This window comes from Motacilla alba, chromosome 18, assembly GCF_015832195.1.
Source record: "Motacilla alba alba isolate MOTALB_02 chromosome 18, Motacilla_alba_V1.0_pri, whole genome shotgun sequence".
Classification (NCBI taxonomy): Eukaryota; Metazoa; Chordata; class Aves; order Passeriformes; family Motacillidae; genus Motacilla; species Motacilla alba.
The window spans coordinates 11,262,550-11,279,947 of NC_052033.1; the positions used below are offsets into that span (position 1 = coordinate 11,262,550).

General features: G+C 56.2%; 1 protein-coding gene across 2 annotated transcripts in view; it reads right to left on the reverse strand.

The window, feature by feature from the left end:
- RPTOR (regulatory associated protein of MTOR complex 1) overlaps nt 1-17,398 on the reverse strand; it is a 105,758-nt gene that overhangs the window by 26,378 nt on the left and 61,982 nt on the right. Inside the window, exons 19-25 of one of the 2 annotated variants that reach the window (XM_038157185.1) lie at nt 17,168-17,308; nt 16,625-16,783; nt 10,565-10,683; nt 10,160-10,228; nt 6,856-6,959; nt 5,894-6,074; nt 4,274-4,384 (exon numbers count right to left, since the gene is read on the reverse strand). In XM_038157185.1, the coding sequence (XP_038013113.1) occupies nt 4,274-4,384; nt 5,894-6,074; nt 6,856-6,959; nt 10,160-10,228; nt 10,565-10,683; nt 16,625-16,783; nt 17,168-17,308 (884 nt within the window). The remainder of the gene's footprint in view (nt 1-4,273; nt 4,385-5,893; nt 6,075-6,855; nt 6,960-10,159; nt 10,229-10,564; nt 10,684-16,624; nt 16,784-17,167; nt 17,309-17,398) is intronic. The other variant, XM_038157186.1, reaches the window with a different exon arrangement.

The following is a 17,398-nucleotide window of genomic DNA, read 5'->3' on the forward strand; positions in this document are numbered from 1 at the left end:
TATTCACACCCCACAGCTCCAGGTTTCAGCACTCCATGGCTCCCCTGCAAAACCTATGCTCCAGGCACGAGGCCAGCCCCAGTGCTGCTCCCACCTTATTCCCACCTTACTCAGGATCAAAAGGAATAAACTCCTGAGATCTCACCCCAAACCACGGCAGGAGCTATATATGAGGTGTTTTTCATACCTAAAAAATTATCCAAGCCTCCCCTGCTCCAGAACCATCCTTGAATCAATTCAGGAGCTGAGCTACAGGGTTCTGATCCAGCTTCCTTCAATGCTGGTTGCTCCAAAGGAGTAACTCTTGGAGAAGGAAGAAAAATTCCCTAAAAAAACCCCTGTTTTCCCTGAATAAGAAAGTCCTTAAATCGTCTGTCACTGTTACAAACACTGCCTTCAAACAATGCTATCCTTTGGAAAACAGCTGTTACTGAGTTGGGCTTCTGCTTCTGTAAAATAAATAAAAAATAAGAAGCCCACCCTCCACCTTTCCTCTTGGCAAAGAGAAAAGCACTTTATTTCAGCACAACACCTATTAGACAAGCGATGACAAACGACCCCTAATGAAAAGCAATAAACAAACCTGAGCTAAAATACATCAAAGGAGTTCGAGAGGGGAGAGATGACACCCACAGCTTAATGAAAATCCAGCTTCTCTGGGAAGAAATTAAAGAGCCCTTGGCCCACCAGAGCAGAGTCAGAGCAGGCAGGTAAAGGCTGTCCTGGCCCCACAGCCACCCACCTGTGTGGCTCTGGGGATATCCTGGCAGGAGGGAGGATAAACCAGCTCTGCTCGCCGCCCTGGCCATGCTCAGCTGCAGGACGGGGACCATGACAGATCCTTCCAGGCCTTCCCCCAGCCAGTGAGCAGCTGAACCCTCCCAGCAGAGTTTTGTTCTCTGAGCTGGCAGCGGGTGCCAGGAGGGGAGCAGGGAGCCCTTGGCACAAGGCTCTCAATCCAGCTCTCCTGCTTCCCAGCCCTGCAGCAGCTGCGGGGTCCCGCTCCTCTCCCAGGAGCCAGGCCCGAGGCACAGCGCAGCAGGGATTTATCAGGGAGGGCTGCTTATGTAATTCTCACCTTCCAGGATCCTTCCCCGCTCCTGCCTGCATGTTCTGCCAGCCCTGGAAACAACAGATGCCGGCTCTGCTCTCCTTGCCTCAGGACTTCCTGACAGCTGGCACCGAGGCTTTCCTGCGCCCCGGGGCTCCCAGAACAGCCCTGAGCCACGAGGGGCTGCAGGAGGAGGAAAAGCTTCTGCAGAGCCCAGAGCTGGGGCAGGGACCCGCTCCTCCTGGCACACAGGGAATCACAGTGCAGCGTTCTCTCTCCTCGTTTATTTGATTAGATAATCAATAAATCAAACCTGGAGTGACGGCTTGAGACGGAGCCCCTGATTTACACTGGAAATTAATCCCTCAGTCTTTCCAGTGAAAGCATTCTCAGGGCAAGGTCCATGAAGCAAAACTAAATTCATCAATTAAATATGACTAAGATGCACTCACAGTCATTTTATGTTTATTCATTACAGGAACAGTCGTCTTGTCTTTCCCTGTTTATGGAGGCAGGCAGCAGCTCCAAAAGAACGGCCGGAATTCAGCAGCAATGTCATTTCTCCATCACTACTTGGTACACTTCACTCTCTGCCTTTTTCGTGAGGCTGAAGCTCCCAAAAGGCAGCAGCCAGCAGCCAGGACTGTTCCCTGTTGCTGCAGGAACAGGGGCTCCATGGAAACTCAGGCAGCACCCGAGCTGTCACTCCTGACTCCCAGCCAAGAAAGCCCAGAGAAAGTTCTGAGAGAGAGACTCCTCCAGTCCCTGCACACACAGCAGCCAGCCCAACCCCAAAGCCACCTGCAAGCCCCCGGCAGGGCAGGGCAGGGGAACACGGCAGAAACTCCCTCTCCTTGGCCTTCCAACACCACAGAAGAAACAGGGAGATCGATTCTCTCCCTTGTGTGATAGAAAACACAGATTTTGTTCTCTTCAGGCTTCACCCAGGAATTCACCAGCTGGGATTCCAGGCTCAGGGAGCTCCTCCAAAGCCAGGGCTGTGCCCTGCTCCTGCTCCCTGGGACACACAGAGCATCCTGGGACTGCAGAAAGCCCCTCTTCTTCCCATGCCTCCCCTCTCTGGCTGCTGTGAATTAGTACAGGAATGCTCCAGGTTTTTTATTGCCTCCCCTCAAGCAATTTAGTCTATTTTACGTGCAGGAAGTCGTAGTAAAGCCACTCCCCCACAGAGCTCCCCATGTCCCCACTGCCCCTGCCCGTGCCTGGCTGCCTACTCTGATTTATTTCATTAATAAGGACGCCCCTCTTCCCTGGGAAGAGGTTTTCTTAGGGAGCAGACAAACGATTTTAATAAGAACTAAGAGTTCAGACATCATCTTCCTCCTCCTGTGCTCTGGTCTGGGCTGGAATCAAGACTCTGAAGCTCATCTTGAGGAAAAAGCCCTGGTGGAAGCTTGGCCAGGCAGCCCAGCCCCACGGCCAGATGTGCCCTAAGGAATCACTCGGTGGCCTCAGCAGAAAGGGAATTTCACAGCAGCTGAGGAGGTGTCAGGAAACGCTTCCCTGGTGATTCCCCCTGGAAATCAAGAGCCTGCCCTGCTCCGGCAGCCTTAAACTTGGGCAATTACCTCAGGCCAGCACCTGAACGTTCCTCGGAGATGGCTCAGCCCCCGCTCCCGGTGAGGCAGCGCTGAACCCTCGCCTTTCCTCATTATCTCAGCAGCAGCGCCGGGACACAAACATCCCTTTGGAGAGGCATTAACGGAGCCTGCCGGGCATGGCAGCCCCTCCAGGAGATGGAGCTCGAAGCCCTGACACCTTTGGGCTCCCGGAGACTCCCAGAGCACCTGAAAGTTGCCTTTAATGAGGGAGATTTACTGCTCCTCCTGTTTCCTGCTTGAACCTGAAACCTGAGCTTTGGCTGAAACATTCCGGGAATTTAACAGCTAAAACATTCTGGGAATGCAACAGCTTCTCTTTCCAGTCACTGATATCTTTGCCCATCTCTTAGGAGCTCTGGTTTGAGATTTTCCTGGAACAAGGTTTCAGTTTCTCTCTCACCTCACACAGAGACAATTTAGTTGCCCAAACAAGTCACTTCCGAAGAGACCTGGATGCAAATCTGTCATTGCCACCCTTATTCTCTGCTATAACACACCTTCTTACATTTTTTTAGACTTTAGACCCCAACAATAATGCTCCCCAAGCTTCCCCCAGGCACTGGTGGGCATGCAGCCACCCTCACTTCCTCCTCTGCCAGCTCAAGGTGCTGTGCAGAGGCAGAGCACAGCTCCCAAGCCCCACCTGAGGCCAGAGGGGCAGAGGGTCTGTCCTGCTGGCCCCCCAGGGCAGCCTGCCCCACCACTGCTCTGCCTCTCTGACCACAGCCAGGAGATTCAGCTGCCATGGCAGACAGAAAACAGCATCTCTCCTTCTCCAGCCTCTCACTGCCCTTTCTGGGGAAAAGGGCCTTCATTATTCCATTTATTTACTTTAAAAACCAATTCATTTTAGCTATAATGCAATTTTCTATACACAGAGAAGCACCACATTTCAGATTAACAACTCTGCAGCGCAACCAGGCAAAACTGGGGGATCTGGCACAGAACCTCTCCTCATCCCTACGTTTTTTGTGGGCTGTGCTCCATGGGGAGCTGAGCTTTCCCCCCCAGGCTCTGCCTGTCCCACCCTCGGCCACCCTTGTGCTCCCTCTGGTCACTCCCACTGGAAGGAGATCCACTCCTCTGCCTCCCCAGGAAGGAGGGCAGGGCTGGCAGGGCCCAGCAGGGTTACCCTCATCCATTCATCCACTCTGCCTCCCCAGGAAGGAGGAGGGAAGGAGGGCAGGGCTGGCAGGGCCCAGCAGGGTTACCTTCATCCATTCATCCACTCTGCCTCCCCAGGAAGGAGGAAGGAAGGAGGGCAGGGCCCAGGAGGGTTACCTTCATCCATTCATCCACTCCTCTGCCTCCCCAGGAAGGAGGAAGGAAGGAGGGCAGGGCTGGCAGGCCCAGCAGGGTTACCCTCATCCATTCATCCACTCCTCTGCCTCCCCAGGAAGGAGAAGGGAGGGAGGGCAGGGCTGGCAGGCCCAGCAGGGTTACCTTCATCCATTCATCCACTCTGCCTCCCCAGGAAGGAGGAGGGAAGGAGGGCAGGGCTGGCAGGGCCCAGCAGGGTTACCCTCATCCATTCATCCACTCTGCCTCCCCAGGAAGGAGGAAGGAAGGAGGGCAGGGCTGGCAGGCCCAGCAGGGTTACCTTCATCACGGGCTGGGCGAAGTACTTGGCGCTCCAGTCGCAGAAGCCCGTCTGCACGGCGGCCGAGATGAAGCTCTTGTGTCCCACGGCATCATCGGCATCATCGGCTGTCTGCGGGGAGGGGACAGGGCTCAGCACCTGCAGGGACACCCCAGGGACACCCCCTGCCCCCCCGGGCACCAAACCCTCAAACACTGCCCAGGACAGGGAACTGCACACCCAGCTCTGGCATCAGGGTTGTGGTCACTCTGATCTCAGGGTTATGGTCACTGCACACTCTGGGGTCAGGGTTATGGTCACTCTGATCAGGGTTGTGGTCACTGCACACTCTGGGATCAGGGTTATGGTCACTCTGCACACCCAGCTCTGGGATCAGGGTTATGGTCACTCTGATCAGGGTTATGGTCACTGCACACTCAGCTCTGGGGTCAGGGTTGTGGTCACTCTGATCAGGGTTATGGTCACTCCTTGGAGAGCTGCACATTCCCTCAGCTGCAGGATCTGGGCTGGAGCAGCCCCGTGGCACCCCAGGGAGGTGCCAGCAGCAGTTCTGTCCCAGGCATGTGGTGTGGGGAGCAGCGAGGATGAGCCAGGATCAGACACAGCTCGTGCCAAGGTGGATCAGTGTCTGTCACACAGCACAGGACAGCCCAAGGGAAAAGGGAAAAGCTGCTCCACTCCCTCAGGTTTCAGCTTTCAGAAATATGATCCCGGTGCTGCCAAACCCCAGCGAAGGGAAGGTGCTGCAGCTGCTGGGGCTGCAGCACCTTCTCCTTGTGATCACAGCTGTCCCTTGTCCCTGCTCTGCCAGGGCTGGAGAGCCCTGAGGGTCAGGGATCTGACTCTGGGGTGTCACTCAGAGCCCTGAGGGTCAGGGATCTGACTCTGGGGTGTCACTCAGAGCCCTGAGGGTCAGGGATCTGACTCTGGGGTGTCACTCAGAGCCCTGAGGGTCCGGGATCTGACTCTGGGGTGTCACTCAGAACTCTGAGGGTCCGGGATCTGATTCTGGGGTGTCACTCAGAGCCCTGAGGGTCAGGGATCTGACTCTGGGGTGTCACTCAGAGCCCTGAGGGTCAGGGATCTGACTCTGGGGTGTCACTCAGAGCCCTGAGGGTCCGGGATCTGACTCTGGGGTGTCACTCAGAACTCTGAGGGTCCGGGATCTGACTCTGGGGTGTCACTCAGAGCCCTGAGGGTCCGGGATCTGACTCTGGGGTGTCACTCAGAGCCCTGAGGGTCAGGGATCTGACTCTGGGGTGTCACTCAGAGCCCTGAGAGTCAGGGATCTGACTCTGGGGTGTCACTCAGAGCCCTGAGGGTCAGGGATCTGACTCTGGGGTGTCACTCAGGCACACAAATGTTTACAGAGGAGTAAGCCATGGACTCTGGTTAGACACATTGCTTAGTGGCAGAAGTGAATAATGCCCTATCAAAAGCTATAAAACACAATTTATCCTGAAGAAAATAAATTAATCAATTTTTATTTGGCTGGTTAGAGGCAGCCAATCTGGATTAGCAGCAGCTGGAAGCAAACGAGGGACGCACAGAAATAAACCACAACCAACAGAAAGTGGGACAAACCCCAGTGGGGAGAAGCTGTCAGAGCAGTCTCCTTACCTGTTCCGGGCCTTTGTCAAACATTTTCCTTGTCCTGGGGAACTGGTGGGAGTGGGGGGTGTACTGGACCCCCACGTTGGTGACGCTGGGGCGCACGGACGCCAGGTCCCGGCTCACGGGCTGCTTGGGCACCTCGTTGGTCAGGCTGGAGCTGCTCGTGCTCGTGGTCGGAGGGGACCCTCTGAGGGACAGAGCAGGGGACAGGCTTTGGCTATTGCTGCACACGAGGTTTATGTGTGCATTATGCCATTTTCGCTGTGATTCTTCCTCACAGGATTTGTGTTTCGCTGTGGTGCCTCCTCTGCACAAACGTCACAATTCCCACGTCCCCTCCAAAGGCCAAGCCCACCCCAAACCAAGAGTGAGCTCTGACTAGGCCAGCTCCAGACTGAGGGGATGAACCTCAGTGTTCTGGCAGTCTGTGACACCTAAGTCACCGTGCCCAGGGACTGCATTCCCATGGAAGCTGCAAACCTGAATTTAAACTGGGCCCTCTGTTGGAACCTCGCTGGGGCACGCTGGGAAAAGGGAGCAGCAGATCTAACCTGTGGTGTTTTCTCTTGGAGAGTTGTTTTGGGAAACATTCCCATTTCCAGCCCCCAGCTTTGCCCCAGCTCTCTCTGTTTCCCTGCAGTTCAGGGTGTTTTGTCCATCAGTTAACCCCAGCTTTTATCAGCTCTCAGACGTCAGTGGGAATTTGGGCACCACAGCTCAGGAAAGGTAAAAGCAGCCAAGCAGCAGCTCTTCCTTTCGGTTCAGATGGACACCCAGTGGGCTTGCTACTCTCTGCCCTAAAGGAGAACAGGAAGAAACTCCCACCTCTTCCCAGAGCTTTCCTTCCTGGACACCTCACCCCTGCTGCCAGCCCCACTCCCTGTCCCTGGGCAGCTCCCCGGGATGGGGCCGGGCAGGGAGCCCCCACCCCACCCCCAGAAGGTGCTGGAAGGCCGGGCTGCACTTACCCCACTTGGTGGATGTGCATCCCCTTGTTGGTGGGGCTGGCAGGGGCCGACTGGGTCAGCGAGGAGGTGTCCAGGATGCGCTGGGGGCGAGCGTTGACCGTGGCCTGGGGAGAACACAGGGAGCCTGAGCGGCTGGCACGGCCCTGGCACGGCCCTGGCACGGCCAGCCAGGGCAGGGAGGGAGCTCTCTATGGCTGGGGGGCAAAACAAAGCCCCCAGGGTGCCCCCAGCACCAGCTGCTTCCACTGCAGGCTCAGGCAGGAACACCTAGCCCAGAGTGCCCTTGCTGCCTGCAGGGAGATGGCTGCGGGCAGGAGCTGCCCCAGCACCCCAAACACAGGGCAGGGGACAGGCTGGGCCCCCTCAGTGTCCCCCACGGCCAGCAGCCTTTCCCTCACACCTCAGGACTGAGTCCTGCAGCTCCCACCGTGACCATAAATCGCAAAGCACGTTCTGAGCCTGGAGGGAAGGAGGCTCCGGGGGGATCTGGCTCTGCTCAGCCCCCTGACAGGAGGGGGCAGCTGGGCTCTGCTCCCACGGGACAACAGGACAAGAGGAAACGGCCTCAAGTTGTGCCAGGGGAGGGTCAGGTTGGATATTGGGGGAAAAGTCTTCACAGGAAGGGCTGTCAGACACTGGCACAGCTGCCCAGGGCAGTGGGGAGCCCCCACCCCTGCAGGGATTTAACAGCCACGTGGATGTGGCACTTGGGGACATGGTCAGTGCTGGCCCTGGCAGTGCTGGGGGAATGCCTGGACTGGATGGGCTCAGAGGGCTTTTCCAGCCTAAATGATTCTGTGATTCAGCCTCAAGCCTTCCACTAAAAACACCTGGACAAAGCACCCTGGGCTGAAGCGAGCTTTCCTCTTAGGACTTTCTGATTTCAGGAAGTCTCTGGAGGCCAGCTCTGAACCCTGGGCCCTCGCTGTTTGTTTTGGTGCTCACAAAAAGCACGTCTGGGCGTTTTCCAAGGCCCAGGCCAGGAAGGAGAAGTGCACCATCAATCCCAGGGCAGGCACAGCCTGGAGAGGCCCAGCAGTGCCTAATGAGCCCGGAACAGAAGAGCAGCAGATTCCTGCAGGAAGGCTGCACGCCTGGGCAGCCCACACACCGGCTGCTCACACCCAGCACAGCCCCTGAGCCCTTCTGGAGAAACAGATCCACAGCCCTGGCTCCAGGAAAAGCCCCAGCAGGACACTCTGCTCTCGTTGGGTAACAGCAATCACAGAATCACAGAACGCCGGGCTCGGAGGGGACCTGGGAGATCACCCGGGTCAGCCCCCCTGCCAAGGCAGGGCCACCTGGAGCAAGTGACACAGGAACGTGTCCAGAGGGGCTGGGTTGGATGGGACAGTCAGAAGAAATTCTCCCCTGGGAGGGTGGGCAGGCCCTGGCACAGGGTGCCCAGAGAAGCTGTGGCTGCCCCTGGACCCCTGGCAGTGCCCCAGGCCAGGCTGGGCAGGGCTTGGAGCAGCCTGGCACAGTAGGGGTGTCCCTGCCCATGGGATGAGCTTTAAGGTCCCCTCCCACCCACGCCATTCCATAGTTCTGCAATCTGCAAACCCTCCAGCTGTGGAAGCCCATGGAGAGTTTGCCCAGCTGCTCCCATGAAGCCCCCAGCCCAGCCAGCTCCCCCAGACCTGAGCTGGGTTCTGCTCAGCTCTGCCGATGGAGGAAAACCTCAGCTGGCCCAGCTCCAGGATAAAGCCTCTCCTTCCCCGAGTTTTACAGTAATTAAACCAAAACATGAAACCCCTGGAACATTCAAGTGTTTTCCATCACCTGAGGCAGTATTTTTGTTTAAGCAAGAGAAAGAATTTTTGTTTGCATTCAGTGGTAAAACCTGACCCGCGAGTGGGCAGTGCTTGCACACACCGGGGAGGAGCAGCGCCCACGTCCAGCGCTCCCTTCCACATCCAGCGAGCTCCAGCAGCAGGAAGGAAGGGTCTCGGGACACAGCCAGCCAGGATTTAATTGCCACCGATTTGCATCAGACACTGGCCAGCTCCTGCCGGAGCTCTCGCGGCCCCGCGGCCCCGCTCATGGCATGGCCAGGGCAGGATCTGAGCCCGACAGCCCGCCGTGCTGGGGCTCCCAGGCCGCGTGCTTGGGGTTGGGGGGTTTGTTTCGATCGCAAAGCCTCGTTAGAAGCCACCCGAGGCAGGGGGTGCTGGCCAAAGCAAAGCCCCCGGCATGCGCAGCGGCGCCCGCGGCCCCGGCAGCCACGCTCTCCTCACGGCTCTCGGGCTGAGGCAAAGGAGAACAAATCACTTCTGTTCCCCGAAGCATCCCCAGGTCAGAGCCCTTGTCAGTGGGAATGCTCGCTGTTTTCCAAGCCTGTTGGAAGAGCCGTTGCCTTAGGAAGCAGGGGCAGAGCAGCTGGCCCAGCCGTGCAGTGTGAGATGCAGGAGACCCTTGGCTGGGCTCTGGGACTCGGGTCAGCACCAGCACAGCCAGGCCCACGCTTTAGAGACAACACAGAACTCCCCTCATCAGCCCCAGGGCTCCCTAGGATGTGACAACAGAGTGACCACAGCTCTGCTGGCACAGCAGCATGGACACCAATGCTGACACTGACCAGGGAGCAACTCCTGCAAGCACATTTCGGTCAGGAAAAGCAGATCTGCTTCCTCTTTATCTCCCTTTCAACAGGAGGAGCCACATTTCATTCTGCAAAGAGCCTTCCAAACACAGAACTGAAATAGTTCCATGCACCTAGAGCAGAGAGAGGGAAATCTTCCACCTTTTCCTTTCCTTCTTGCCCTCCTTTGGCACCTCCAGCCTGTCACTTGTACCCCTGCCTCTCCAGGGAAGGGCTGAGCTTGCTGCCCCCACTGCCCAGAGAATCCTCTGTCCCAAACCCAGCCCTCACCGCTCACTGGCACGCACACTTCAAACAAAGTCAGTAACTATTGTGTCGAGAGAAAAAGTGATTTCAAAGCAGAGATCTCTGAGGCGTTAAGATGGCAGTGCACAACGCTGGCATCTCTTACTGCGGCTCCAGAGGATCTGGGGTGATTCCCTGGAAAGGCCCAGTAAGAGAGTTCCCATTGCAATGGCTCATGGGCTGGATGCCTGGGAGGCCAGAAAGGTTCACACAGAGCTTTCTGTGCCCAGCCAGGGGACGCACGGGGTGAGAAGATGTCCTGGGGTGGCCTGGCCCGGGCAGGGGGAAGCTGCTGCCCCAGGGTGGCACCTCCAGGGACATCTTGGCACCCCCAGGATGAGATGGGATGAGGATGGAGGTTTAGGCACCCAGCCTGGGCTGGGGTGAGGAGTGGCAGGGGTCTGCATGCTGACTCACATGTACTAGTTCACCTGGGTTGGAGAGCCGTTGTGGCTTCAGTCTGCAGGCCAGTCCCGCTTGCATTATCTAAATCAGTTTGCAAACGGATAATTTAATGAAGGATACTTAAGGTTTATCCCAGGGACTGATCTAGACAAGTAGACTTCTAAACCAGACCTACTGTCCGAGGTCTGCGCCTCATTTACACCCTAGAACAAGCCCGGGCCCTCCCCCACTAATTCATTTTACCTGATCAGAGTTCAGAGCAGAGTTTAGCACCGTGAAGCGTTAAAAGCTCCTTCTGCAAGAGGCAGAGCCCTCCAACGGACCCATCCAGGTCAGTCTGCCTAAGCCTTGCCTAAGCGTGAAAGAATCCACATCCGAACACCTGGCGGGCACAGGTGAGCAGGGGCAGGCACGTACCTTGTAGGCAATGCTGTTGAGAACCTTCATGGCCAGGTCGGACACGTCGGGATAGGGGTCAGCAGCCAGGTGAAGGAGCACTCTCCAAATTTGGGTATAAACACTGTTGAAACTCACACCTAGAAAAACAAAAACCACGACAAACCCCAAAGCCCTGCAGCACATGACAATCCATCAACTCCTGTTCTTTGATCTGATGTGAGAAAATTCATTAGAACTCCCAACAACCTGATGGCATCTCAGGGAACATCAAGAGAGGAGCTCAGAAACATCCCACATGGGCATTTGTCTCCCTTTTGCCTGTCTGTGAACTCTGCAAGGGCTTGTGAAATTAAAGTGGGAGGAAGCGAAATAAATTAAAGACTCCCTAAATCATCTCCAGTCAAACTCCTGCTTTTCCAGGCTCCTGAAGCAAACCACCTGGAAAGGCCAAGTGGATCGTGTCTGGGTCTCCTGAGCTGAAATCCTTCATGGTACAAACCCACAGTTACTGCCCTGTACTGCTGTGATTATTTTTACTGAATTGTCCAGGGATTTGTACACTCTACAAGTTTCCTAAATGTTTAAAGCAAAGCTTTAGGAGTTGAGCCCTCAGGAAGCAGCGGGTCCAGCTCAGTCTTTCCTATTGACATTTGTATCAATTCCTCCAATTTGTTATTTAATGAGCACATCAGCTGTTCGGTATTTCGGCAGAAGGGACTGACAGATTCAAAGTACAAATCAAATTAATAAGCGTTTGCAACAACTGACAAAATTCCGCGAACGTTCTATTTTGCTGCTTTTGGTGAGAATTTGTTATTCTGCCTCCGAGCCCTGCCGGTGTCTGATCGTGCAACGCCCCGGCTGGGAGTGGAGCCATTTGGACAATGTTAAAGTGGTTGCACGAACAACAAAAAAGAGCTAAAATAGAGATTTCAGATGAGTCACAATCAGTGCTAAATGACAGATCAAGCTGTTACTGCTTTTCCTCCCGTGTTTCTGGAGGCATCTAAATATAAAGTTGGGAGGAAAGGGCCCCTCGGTCACCAGGCAGCTCCTCACCTGGCAGAGCTGCACTGGTCCCTAAAGCAGCAGAGCAGGCTGGGACAGAGCAGCTCTGAGCTCTGGCTGAGGGCAGGGGAGCCTGCAGGCTGCCCTTGGCCTGAAAGGGGAACCTTCCTCTGCCCCAGTGCCCGGGGTGTGACAAATCACTGCACAGGGCCAAGGCAGCCCCATCACCCAGCTCTCCCCCCACCCGCACAGGGTCTCTGGCACCTGGCACCCAAAGGATGTTCCAAGTGACTCTGCTTAAATTTGCACCTGGGGATCTCCCAGAGGAGCACCTGGACCGTGCTGTTTGTGCTCTGGGGGTGACCCACACACACCCTGCAGCTGATCCCAACCTTCCCAAGGCAGGCCAGGGACAAACCAGAGAATCCCACAGCACCTGGCCTGGGGGGGACCCTAAAGCCTGTTCCACACCTGCCACGGGCAGGGACAGCTTCACTATCCCGGGTTATTCCAGCCTGGCCTTGGACCCTTCAGGGATCCAGGGGCAGCCACAGCTTCTCTGGGCACCTGTCCAGGGCCTTACACCCCCACAGGGAAGGATTTCTCCCCAGTTTGCCATGTAACCCTGCCCTCTGCAGTGGGCAGCCGTTCCCCCTGTCCTGGCACTCCAGGCCCTTGTGGAAATCCCCTCTCCAGTTCTCCTGGAGCCCCTTTAGGCACTGGCAAGGCTGTAAAACCTCTAACAATGTAAATTGCTATAAGGCTGTAAATTGTAAAGGCCGTAAACATATATTTATGTAATATTGTATAATATTTATATAATGCTGTAAAATTGCAAAGGCTGTAAATATATAACAATGTTAAATCCTGCAAGCTTCTATTACCAAGGAAAGAAAAACTGGAGGGGGAAGGATAAAGAACAGGAAGGGAGAGAGGCAAAGTGCTACAAGGTGTGGGAGGAAAAAAGGCTCAGCTCGTGAAGCAGCAGCCAGGTAATGTCTGAGGTGTGCCCAGAGCTGTGCCCAGAGCTCTGCCTCCCACACTCCAGCCTGTTACATAAGGGCCACTGGGAAATCTGGATGCCTTCAATCCTTTAAAGCCCTTGAAAGAGAGTCAAAGGAAAGGGAGAGGAGAAGAGTGAGGGGGGCACCCAGCTGATTTCCCAGGGGCCCTGCTAACCACCTCGATCACGCAGGAAGAAACCCAACGGCATTTTTTATACATCTAAGTGTCAGGGAAAAACCAAATTTTAAGCAGAACTGTGCCAGTGCAATTCCCCCTTCACCTGGCAGCCTTTGAGGAGAACACAGGGAATTTCTCCAAAGGCACCCGGGGCTCAGGGCTGCTGCTTCCAGGGCTGCTCTTTCCTGCTGCCACCGCCCCACTGTCAGAGCAGAGTGACACATCTGACACACTCCCTGGCAGAGCCCGAGCTCCAGTCCCCGGGAAAGGGGAGCAGCAGAGGTGGCAGGAGGAACAGCAGCTCCGGTTCACCTTTAGGGCTCCAGGGCCCAAACTGACCCTGAGATGCAAACCAGGAGCTGAGCAGGGGCCGGGCACTGATGGGAGCAGACAGCTCTGTAATTAGCCACTGACTCCCACCCAGTTCAGTGCACCTTGCAGGGTGGGCTCACGTTTACAGAACCATCCCACCCTGCTGAGAATGTCAAAAATAAATTGCCTGCCTTTCCCCGAGCTTGATTTTCCCTGCACACGTGGGGGTCAGCTCACCTGTGAGCCCCGAGGACAGGCTGGGCTCCAGCAGCTCCAGGGAGAGCCCCAGTGCCTGCAAACCCCACTGCTGATGCCTTTATTTATTCCCTCTGCTCCCAGCCTGGGACAGGGCTTCTTCCCAACCCCCTGTAAAAATCCCTGCAGTGACTGGAAGCCCCTGAGATGGGGCAGCTCCACTTCCCACCCCAGCAAAGGCAGACCAAGGGCTGCTCCCTGCTCCCCTGGCCGGGCCAGCTCCCGGGGGGGACAGCAGTGAGACCCTCGCACGGGCACACAGGGATGCAGTGCAGGGAAACGCAGCTGAAACACTGCAGGCTGAGCAGCCCCGAGGATCCGGGGAGCTGCTTCCCCTCAGGGCCAAGCACAGCTGCTCAGTGGGCACGCCACGGCCCCTTCCTCCTGCCAGGAGGGACCCCGGGTGAAGGGGACACCCCAAATCCCCACAGTGCCCTGAGCTCTGCTCCCTGCAGGCACAGCCCAGCCCCTGAGCCCTCCTGAGCCTCACCCCGACCCCGGGCAGAGCTGCAGCTCCCCGTGCTCCACAGCAGCAGCTCAGCAGAAGGAATTCCACAGGGCAGGCAGCCCTGGCACCACCACCAGGGCCGCAGCCCCCTCCGAGCAGCCCCTGCAGCGAGTTGCCATTGCCAACCCCACCCAAATCCCTGGATTTTGCTGCTGTGCCTGTTCCCAGCTGCAGGCACTGCTGGCTGACCAGCTCCTGCTCATTATCTCGGTGCATTAATGCAGAGTAGGAGGCTCCCCTGCCCCGGCTCTGCTTCCTCACTGTCCACCTCCACCTCTGCTCTCCTCATCCTCATCCTCTGCAGCAACCTCCGCCCTCACTGCTACTCTGAGGCACATCCTGGGAAGTGGCAAACAGCTCTCCACCCCCAGCCTCTCCTGTTGGAGAAGACAACAATTCCCCAGCACTTCATCGCTCCAAGATTTATTTTCCCCCTTCTTTGATCACTCCTTAAGATAATCTTTCCAGCCAAGCTCTCCGTAGGACAAAGGCTTTCATCGTGCAGTTCGGATATGAATAATCAGCCTCGAGGTATGCAAACCCCCATCTTAATTCCAGCCCTTCTCCTATCTTAAAACTGAACATTTCCAGGACACCAAGATTAATGAGCGGCTGTACGGAAAAGCAGCAAGGCTCAGCTTCCCTTCCAAAATGATGTCTTTGTTGACTAACCACAAACTGCCTCTTGCCAGCTGGAAAAGTGGGCCAGAAAGAAATGTCTCTCCTGGTGCTGGCCTGTCTGGCCAAGGAGCAGCTGCCAGAGAACACAGAGCTGGGCCGAGAGCGTGCGCTGTGCCCTTTGGGGAGCCATAATGGGCACATTTGGCCCACAGCTAGCCAAGAACTGCTTGTGAAACGGGGCAAGGAGGAACGGAGAGGCTCTCCTCAAGCTTTTGGGAAGAAGTACATTGCATGATGTCTCAGTGCCAGTGGAGAGACTGATCCAGAACAACCCCTCACACACCAAGCTCCTAAAACTGCCAGAGAGGAGCACAGACCTGAGCTTCAGCAGGCTGTGACTGCCCCTGGAGCACAGACCTGAGCTTCAGCAGGCTGGGGCTGCCCCTGGAGCAAAAACCTGAGCTTCAGCAGGCTGGGACTGCCCCTGGAGTAAAAACCTGAGCTTCAGCAGGCTGGGGTGCCCCTGGAACAAAAACCTGAGCTTCAGCAGGCTGGGACTGCCCCTGGAGCAAAAACCTGAGCTTCAGCAGGCTGGGGCTGCCCCTGGAGCAAAAACCTGAGCTTCAGCAGGCTGGGGCTGCCCCTGGAGTAAAAACCTGAGCTTCAGCAGGCTGGGGCTGCCCCTGGATCCCTGGAAGGGCCCAAAGCCAGCTTGGGCAGGGCTTGGAGCACCCTGGGACAGTGGAAGGTGTCCCTGCCCATGGCAGAGGTGGCACTGGGTGGGCTTTAGGGTCCTTCCCAACTCAAACCATTCTGGAATTCTGTGATCTGTGCATCAGCTTAGGACAGGAATGCAGAGTACAGAACACAAACCGTGGCTGAAAATTTCTCCCTTCCCTCACGCAGACCAGATTTCTGCTCCACTTGGAGTCTCCCCACGTGCCCCAAACACCTTTTCCATTGCTCTGGCCACCTCAGGTGCCTGGCAGAGGCCTGCCTGCAGAGCCAGAGCCCCATTTCCTCTCTCAGAAGACAAGAGCAGAGCACAGCACTCCTTCAGGCACAGGTCCCTGCCCCTCTGGGCTCCCCCAGCCCCCTGCAGCAGCAGCTCAAGGCACGTCAGGACACCAAGGAGCAGGGTTAGCCTGGGCTGCAGAGCTGCGGGGGTGGCTGGGGCTGGTGGCATCTCTCCTCAGGGAGCAGGAGACAGGGCTGCAGGATGGTGATGCTTCAGAAGGAATGAGAGAAGCCTGGCTTGCAGCAGGCAAATGGGGAGGTAATGGGATTCTGTGCGAGTCATGAATTTTAAACACTTCTCTAAGCTCTGCGTTTCCAGCTGGGTCTGAGCTCTTTGATGGATCAGGAACGAGGGAGGCCTTGGAGAGCTGCTCTCTCTTTCCAAAGTTCCCCTCACCACCTCCAGCTCCTCTCCAGAGCCTTTTCCAGCTGTGCTGCACAGCTCCTGTGAGACACACACCAGCCAGCAGGCACACACCAGTGGAAATGGGAAAACTCAAGCCCTAGCTCAAGATGGAGAGAAAATTCCTAACACCCCTGCCATGCTTCAGAAGATCCAATGTCATTACTGATAATCAAAAGCAAATTAACTGATCAAGTTCCTAATGAACTCATGATTTTAAACTGCCACAGGGGCTCAGTAATTACAAACCCTGAATCTTTCAACTCGGGAGAGCCAAATCACCATTCATTCTCCCAGAAAACAAAGCAGAGAAAATGTTTCTGTGGTCAGGGCAAAGGTGATTTCTCCCTGAGTTACTCTCTTTGCACTGATTTGTGAAAATACAGGCCCATTTACTGATGACAGAGGAAATACAGAGATTTCCCCAGCATTTCCCCGTGCATGCTGCTGTCCCTGGAAGGAGGCCATTCCAAAAGCCAGGTCCTTCTGCACAGTGCCTGTGAGGCCGTGCCAAAGCGGCTCAGACTGTTTGAGAAGCTACAGGTAGCTTAAAGCCAAGCTGTTGTGGCCCCCACATTTTCGTGCCTGGATTCCTAAGAGGATTTCAGCGCAGCTTGGACCTGGAGCCAGCAGCTCCCAGAGCCATCCCTCTGCTGGGGCGAGCCAGCCACACACAACAGGGAGAGCAACTGCTGGAGCCAGGATGCCAACCTTGCCCAGAGGCACGAGGGGCCCCGGGGCAGGGCAGGGCAGGGCAGGAGGGCTTGCTCACCGATGAGGGAGTTGAGGGAGGAGTAGGAGCTGACTCGTCTCATCTTGTCGATGGTCTCGAAGGACAGGATGTACTCCTCGTTCTCGGGGCTGCCCAGCGTGCTGCTGGCGCTGCTGCTCGTGCTCAGGTTCCCAGGGGAAAAGGCCACGGAGCTTCCAGCTGCCAGGACACAACAGCAGATGCTGGAACGAGGACTGGCAAGAGAACAATCTTCACCCGGACAAAACAGCCCTTTCCTAAATCCTGCCACGCTCAGGGAAGGAAGCCCCTCACCCAGGGGGCAAAGCCACAATTCCCCTTTTTAATACCGAAGGATTAAACACAGAACAAGCAAAAGACTGAGTTAAAAATCCACTTATGCTTGGAAGCTGGAAGGCACATTTTTAGTCCCCAAACACTCAGAAAAATCAATGCTAACGACCAGAAAATTGCAACTAATTATGAGGGGGCTCCTCATCCAAGCCCTGGGAGCTGGACAGCGCCAGCTGCAGCCTGTGCTGGGGTGCTGCCGGGCTGGCACGAGGGGCAGGGGAGGTGCCTTACTCTCCTCGTTGAGGCTGAGGTTCTGCAGGCTCTTGTTGAGGCTCCTGGCGGTGGTGACGGCGCGGATGTTGCCGTAGGAGCTGACGGAGCGCAGCCGCGGCGTGCAGGGCCCGTCCCGCACCGGGGTCAGGCTCCCGCCCTCTGCGAGGCAAGAGCAGAGTCACGGCCATGGCTGCCACCAAAGCCAGCCCCTAACTGGCTCAGTGCCCAGCAGATGGGTCACCAAAACAC